Source organism: Lampris incognitus, chromosome 19 (assembly GCF_029633865.1).
Source record: "Lampris incognitus isolate fLamInc1 chromosome 19, fLamInc1.hap2, whole genome shotgun sequence".
Lineage (NCBI taxonomy): Eukaryota > Metazoa > Chordata > Actinopteri > Lampriformes > Lampridae > Lampris > Lampris incognitus.
The window spans coordinates 8,823,536-8,830,355 of record NC_079229.1 but is presented as its reverse complement, the minus strand read 5'-3'; the positions used below and the strand labels follow the sequence as shown (position 1 = coordinate 8,830,355).

The window sequence follows — 6,820 nt, the reverse complement described above, 5'->3', positions numbered from 1 at the left end:
CATGCCATTTATACTTTCATTAGAGGTTTTTAATGCTACGTTGCTGCGTGTTTGACCACAATATCAGTACTTTGTATGACAGTAGCTGCTAGTTTCAGTGTAGCTACTGAGCTTTTCCCCTGCAATCTATCCCAAACTGCCAGATAGCTTGCTGAGTTGTTTAGCTCTCCTTAAAAGTTATCACTCGCCTGCTGCAGAATAACAAACAGCAAAGAGCCTAATTTCACCGCAGCATCAATGATAACCATTATTACTCTACAATGACTAATACAATTAATTGTATTAATAATGACTAATACAATTAATTGTATTAGTCATTATTCTTCCTACTTTACCTAATTACTATCTAAATATATCCAATAACTAACAGCAATTAGCTTCTAATTTACATTGTAACGTACACATAATTTGGCCAATTTATTGTTTTTTATTAAATAACTACTATCTAACCATATCACTAACTAGTACATACAATGAATCTCTAATTTGCCTCTAATACATAAGCTGTAAAATAAAATGTTAGAATCACTTTGGTTTCTCTTATGTTTAAGTCAGCTCAAGTCAATTTTATTTGTATAGCCCGATATCACAAATTACAAATTTGCCTCAGTGGGCTTAACAGCAACACAACATCATATTATGTTTGATTATTTTCACCTTATGTTTACAACAATAAAAATGTGGAGAAATAATATGCAGCTGTCTAATAAAAGTCCTCATAGGTACATACAGTACCTATGAGGCTACTAAAATCTGGCTACGTACTTAGCCAGATTTTAACCGGCATCCATGCTGCATTGTTTGCTTTGTTCATGGACACCCTGATTAACACAATGCAATCAGGCCACTGCAGAGTAAAGTGTTACTTAACTTTACAATGACATTGTTAAGAGTCTCATGACAATGGTCAGTTGCGTGTATTTGTGTATGCGGTGAAAACTGACCTCTATTGTTATCTGTGTGTAAGATAACTGCTGGGGTCCGGCTATATCCGTACCTGGCACTGGGGATTCTACTGCCATGGATGATTATGAAACGTTCTTTAATATCGAGAGTGTGTGTGTGTGTGTGTGTGTGTGTGTGTGTGTGTGTGTGTGTGTGTGTGTGTGCAGCACCTATAGGGTCCTTGACTCTGGAGCTGACAAGACTGAGCGGCTATGAGGAGATGAAGTGCACCACGCGGAATGTTTACCCCGCCCCTCACGTCGTCTGGGCAACAGACCCACCCAATTCCGAGGTCCTGCGACCAATTACCCGCAAGCTGGCCGACAGACGAGGGCTCTACACAGTCGAGAGCAGACTCCGAAGGATGAAGGCCCGAGCGGAGCTCATATACATCTGTAAGGTCACTTCCGCCTATGGCACGCAGACCCGGACTGCCTCACTGACAGAGAGAGGTAAAAACACACAGATGGGTTCTGCAGGGGATTTGTCCAAGTCCATCTAAAGAGTATCCAACCGAATCAGAACTAACGCACATCCCTCGGTTTCTTGTGTGTCCTATTGTCCTATCGCTGATGGAACGTGAGAGACAGCAGAGGAAACGGCAGCTATTTTTCCCAAATGCAAAAAATGAATTTTAGTGAAATTCTAAACAGGTTTTGCTTCCATTTTTCCACACATTTTTTTCCTCCAAGAATCCTGATTTTGATCATAGTTGAGTTGTAACTTGAGTAATAATGGTACTTTTTCTATGAATTAGAATTACAAACGACTATTTCAAGACAATTATATCATTTGTAGATGATCTATTATATTGACTGCGTATATTAGTTGCAGCTGATACCCAAAATGTGCTGTGTTCTTTAACCCGTCGGCTCTTTCTCTCACTCTTTCCTTTTCCCCCCTCCGTCTCCTCTCTCCCTCGCTTTCTGTCTGTTCAATAGAACTCAGCGGATTAGGTGGGAGGGACCTGACCATCCCTTGCCATGCCCCTCCTTACCTGCATAACCCCTCCCTCTCCTGGAGCTTCTCCAGCGGCAACGAACCCACCCTCATCCTCACCTACGACAGCCTATCGCAGCACAGCTTCGCCTCGCCGCCCTGGAGGGGCCGTGCGCTGTTGGACATGTTGGGGGTTTCAGCTGGAGACGGCAGCCTGCAACTGTTGAATGCCGACCACGTGAAACACACCGGTGTCTACACCTGCGTTTACTCAGCCCAACATAACACACACACCGAACACACCGAGGTCCTCATCTCTGCTGCAGGTAAATGCTGCAAGCACGCACACGCACACATCAACCAAAGAAGGTTGAATCAGTTCATCTGGACACAACGTTTATCAACAGATACGTTTCATCCCTCATCTAAGTGACCTCTTCAGTCTCATCTGACTGCAGGTATCCCCACTCTTATAAACAATACAGATGCATAACGACCGAAACCAACGATCACTTTCATATGCAAATATGGGCGTGACCATTAACTACAGTTTCAGCAGGTGTACTCTTAGCCCCCCCTCCTTTGGTTCAAGGATGGTCGTTCCCTCTTAACATATGGCTGTGACCATCAAAACTGTAGTTAATGGCCACGCCCATATTTGCACAAGAAACTGGTCGTTGGTTTCGGTCGTTATGCATCTGTATTGTTTTGGGGATACCTGCAGTCACCTGAGACTGAAGAGGTCACTTAGATGAGTGACGAAACGTATCTGTCAACAAACGTTGTGTCCAGATGAACTGATTCAACCTTCTTTGATTTTCTGACCTGGATTATTGAGCATGCGTCAAGACATACACATAAACCTACCGAAAGTTTGAAAAAGGAGATCTGTTTGCTGATGAATCTTTGGGATCGACACGGTTTCATCGATGAACGCCTCAGTCGGAGCTTTTGAGATGTTCAGCAACTGAAGCTTTATTCACCGTTCAGTTCGGATTCTTGATTCGGCTTGTACTTTTTGAGATAATTAACATCAGTCGTAAAAGCTCCCGAGCGTGGAGAGGAATGATGTCAACATTCACACTAGGCTCCTCATAGACTTACACTCAATTTACACTTTGGCAGAAGCAAGCGTGTGACCTACCCTTCAGAAAATGTACCCTTTTCTAGTTTGATATACAGTTTGTAACAAGGAAAAACAACGATAATAAACAACATCAAACACTTTAGATCAAACCAAATATTCTGTTTCAAATACTGTAACTTCTGTTTATGTGTCACCTGTGCAAAGGTGAACGACTTCATCCCTGGGAGCCATCCCATTGGTGGATCATTGCCTTGGTGATCGCGCTGCTGGTCGTAGCGCTCGTGGGCATGTTGGTGTATCTGAAAATTAAAGGTAAAGGAGAAATCCAAGCGATGAGATTGTCTGGTAGAAAAGATCAAATTAGTTTGACTGATTCATCAATCTAATATTTAAAACGTTTGTTTCTTTCAGTGCCTTATTTTCATTTAGATGGAGGATGACAGAATAATGGTGCTATATCCTCATGGACTAACATGAGTGTCAATTGTGCCCAAAACATTTTCAACCATTTTTTTTACCCTAACCAATATGTCCTGTTTCACAATACTCAGGCAGCCACTCAAAGCCCAGAAAGTGTCCAGAAGAGGCCACCGAGCTGCAGTCGGTGAAAGGTTCGTCTTTATCATAGACTGTATAAAAGGTATTTACCGATATAACATACGTTACCTTTCAAAGGATCATCTGGATACACTATTTATTGACAGAGATGTTTCATCACTCATCTAATGCCCCTTTTCCACTGCATGATACCGGCTCAACTCCCCTCAACTCGACTCGACGTGTCGTTTTCCATTATCATAACAGCACCCCCTCGGTGTAGCTGGTCCCCATTGATTTTGGTACCCGCTCCAGTTTTTTGTTTGAACCTTGACAAAGGTGGTACCAGAAAAGTGGCAACAGTTACCAAAATGCCGGTACTTTCCAGTAATGGAAAACAAAAAAGTCGAGTCGAGTTGAGCCGGTACCACGTAGTGGAAAAGGGGCATAAGTGACCTCTTCAGTCTAAACTGACTGCAGGTGTCCTCACCCTTATAAACAATACAGCTGCATAACGACCGAAACCAATGACCAGTTTCGTGTGCAAATATGGGCATGACCATTAACTACAGTTTCATTTAAAATACAAGCAAAGTACAGAACAAGAGGTCTTGCTTGTTATCATCCAACACCAAAAACAGATATACAGGTACAAGTCATCCCACAGGGATTTCAGCAATGTTGCATAATGAGAAAGAAGAGAGAAAAAAACCCTAATCAAAAACAGCTTCCTTTAAGTATAGCAGTCCCATTTTCCCAGTATTTTTCCCCTTTGTCTTTCTGTAGACGAAGGGTGAAAGTCATCTTTTCCATAGAGCATATATAATTGACAATTCCAGTAAAAAGGTCCATATCTGGAGGATTTCTCTGCAGCCAACATGTGGTGACAGCTTTTTTAGATGCTACTAGGACATTTTTCAGGAGATAGGCATCAACTTTACATAAGTTTTTAGGGGGAACTCCAAGATACAGAGAGGAAAAAGACACATCAATATTAAAGCCCAGGATCCTAGATATCAAACATCCCACTTTTTCCCCAAAAAGGTTAAATATGTGGACACAACCAAAATATGTGGGCATGGTCCACTTGTATTGATCCACACTCTCTCCAGCAAAGGTGCTGGGTCCCAGAAAACTTGGATTTCTGCCTAGGTGTTACAAAAAAACAAAACAAATCAAGGCCTTCCAGCAGAAGTCCCTCCAGGTCAGTGATGGTGCAGTGAGTTAGTTTCCCAGGCATGTCACATCAACTAGAGTTTCAGTGGCCATGTGTACTATTCACAGAGGATTGGGGAATAGTTGCAATCACAGCAGATGTACTCTTACCCCCCCCCCCCCGATTCAAGGATGGTCGTTCCCTCTTAACACAGATGGCCTCTTTGACTCCCCGTTCGAACCAGTGTTCCTCCTTATCAAGGATGTGCACATCCTCACCCTTGAAAAGAGTGGCCACTGGCCTGTAGATGGGTGTAGACTGCGGAGTCCCGGCCTGACGTGATGAGTGATGAAACGTATCTGTCAATAAACATTGTGTCTAGATGAACTGATTCAACTTTCTTTAATTTTCTTACCTGGATTATTCAGCATTCATAAAGACATGCCTTACCTAGACCAGACATTAGATGGCAACAGAGAATGACAGACAGGCAGATAGGGAGGCGCTTATTTTTAGTGGATTTTAAATGTTTTGATGCAGCAATACTCAAAAGAAATACTCAACCAAATTTAATGTATGTAGTTGATAAACAGAGAAAGAAAGAAAAATCATTTAGTTAAGGTATAACCCTTCATTAATTCTCTGCCAACATAAAGGCTCTGGTGCAGGGGTGGGCAACATGATCCAGAAAGGGCCAGTGTGTGGGTGCAGGTCTTTGTCCCAACCAAGCAGTTACACACCTGAGTCTACAAATCAAGGTGCTTAGCAACGGCTATTGGTTGACTGATAGAATCAGGTGTGTAACTGCTTGGTTGGAACAAGCACCCACACCGGCCCCTTCTGGATCGTGTTGCCCACCCCCGTGTCTGGTGAATAGCAGACAATGTGTTTTTTAGAAGTTAGCCCTAAAAACCTCTTTCTCTGATTTTCTCCCTCATCCAGACAAAACAGAAGGAAGTAACTTAACTGAAACCAACCCCCTGGCAGTGGAAAACACTCGATAAGGTATCCTCCATCTGGCTCCCCAGTAAGAGGAGACAGATGAGAAACCCAACGGAACATGGACTAAAACATCAGCTCTGATGAAGCATTAAGAGATTTCTCAAAACACAACTAAAGGAAGCCCCCGCAAGATTCTTTAAAGGACCCTCTTGTTAAAAAGGAATAGATCATCATCAACGATATACTGTAAGATTTTTGAGGAACCCCAAGGTCTTTATTGGTTCGCTGTGGATCCTGTAAGGACCTTTATGAACCTATAGCTTTCCCTTACAAAAAGGCTTTTCCACAACACCGTCATAAAGGGCTTGTAAATACTTGAGACTTCACTGAGTGCTGTAACATTAGGGACTTTTCAAAGAAACCTTTAGGTATATTTTTCCTGATTGTGATCCAAACGATACCCTTAGACTGGGGTTTTACACGAGCTCCTTATAAATCCCAGTTTTTTCCTAGAGAGCTACCCAAAAACGTAGCTCTTAAAAGCTCAAAGGAGGCCAAGAACCTAAGTCGTAACTAGGAGCAGAACTTTCATGCCATGAGTCCAGCTGATGAGGACAGCTAACGGTTCACATAAAGCTTTTTAAAAGAGCTACATTAAGCAACACAGGATATATCACCATTCTTGTGCAATACTCCAGAGTGAGAACTCACACAGACGCCCATCTCAGACAACAGAACGACATACAAAACCCTGGCCAGGCCCAGCACACTGACACTGTGGAGGAAGTCAGGCCACGCTATCATGAATCAACAGACCAATCCCACAGACAGCTCATTTGAAAACCACGTGAACTCGCTGTTGCTCAGCCGAACTTGTAGGTGCCGACATGCCATCGGAATCATCAAGTGGACACATTCCTTCACTCATGTTTCATCGAGTTACAGAGCTGCTGCCACAAGAGGGCTAGTGAATTCCAACGTCTTTCTTTACTTCCGTTCAGCAAACTCAACATAGCACAACAAACTCAAATCCACTTCTTCACATTAGCTTGTACAAGCACTGGGGTTTAGAGCTAGCTTCCAATATTGCACCCAAACATTACTGGTTTTAACAGCAATAGGTTAAAGGAACGGCGGATGATCCGCTGTGGCGACCCCTAACGGGAGCAGCCGAAAGTAGTAGTAGTAGTAGGTTAAAGGAACGGCTGACTGCT

At 42.9% G+C, this 6,820-nt stretch overlaps 1 protein-coding gene across 1 annotated transcript in view; it reads left to right on the top strand.

Annotated features, from left to right (window-relative positions):
- hhla2b.1 (HERV-H LTR-associating 2b, tandem duplicate 1) overlaps positions 1–5,791 on the top strand; it is an 11,947-nt gene extending 6,156 nt beyond the window's left edge. The window contains exons 2-6 of the mRNA XM_056299887.1: positions 1,113–1,397; positions 1,887–2,210; positions 3,176–3,283; positions 3,523–3,582; positions 5,607–5,791. Coding sequence (XP_056155862.1) covers positions 1,113–1,397; positions 1,887–2,210; positions 3,176–3,283; positions 3,523–3,582; positions 5,607–5,668 — 839 coding nt within the window. The 3' untranslated portion in view covers positions 5,669–5,791. The remainder of the gene's footprint in view (positions 1–1,112; positions 1,398–1,886; positions 2,211–3,175; positions 3,284–3,522; positions 3,583–5,606) is intronic.
- The last annotated feature ends 1,029 nt before the right edge of the window (positions 5,792–6,820 follow it).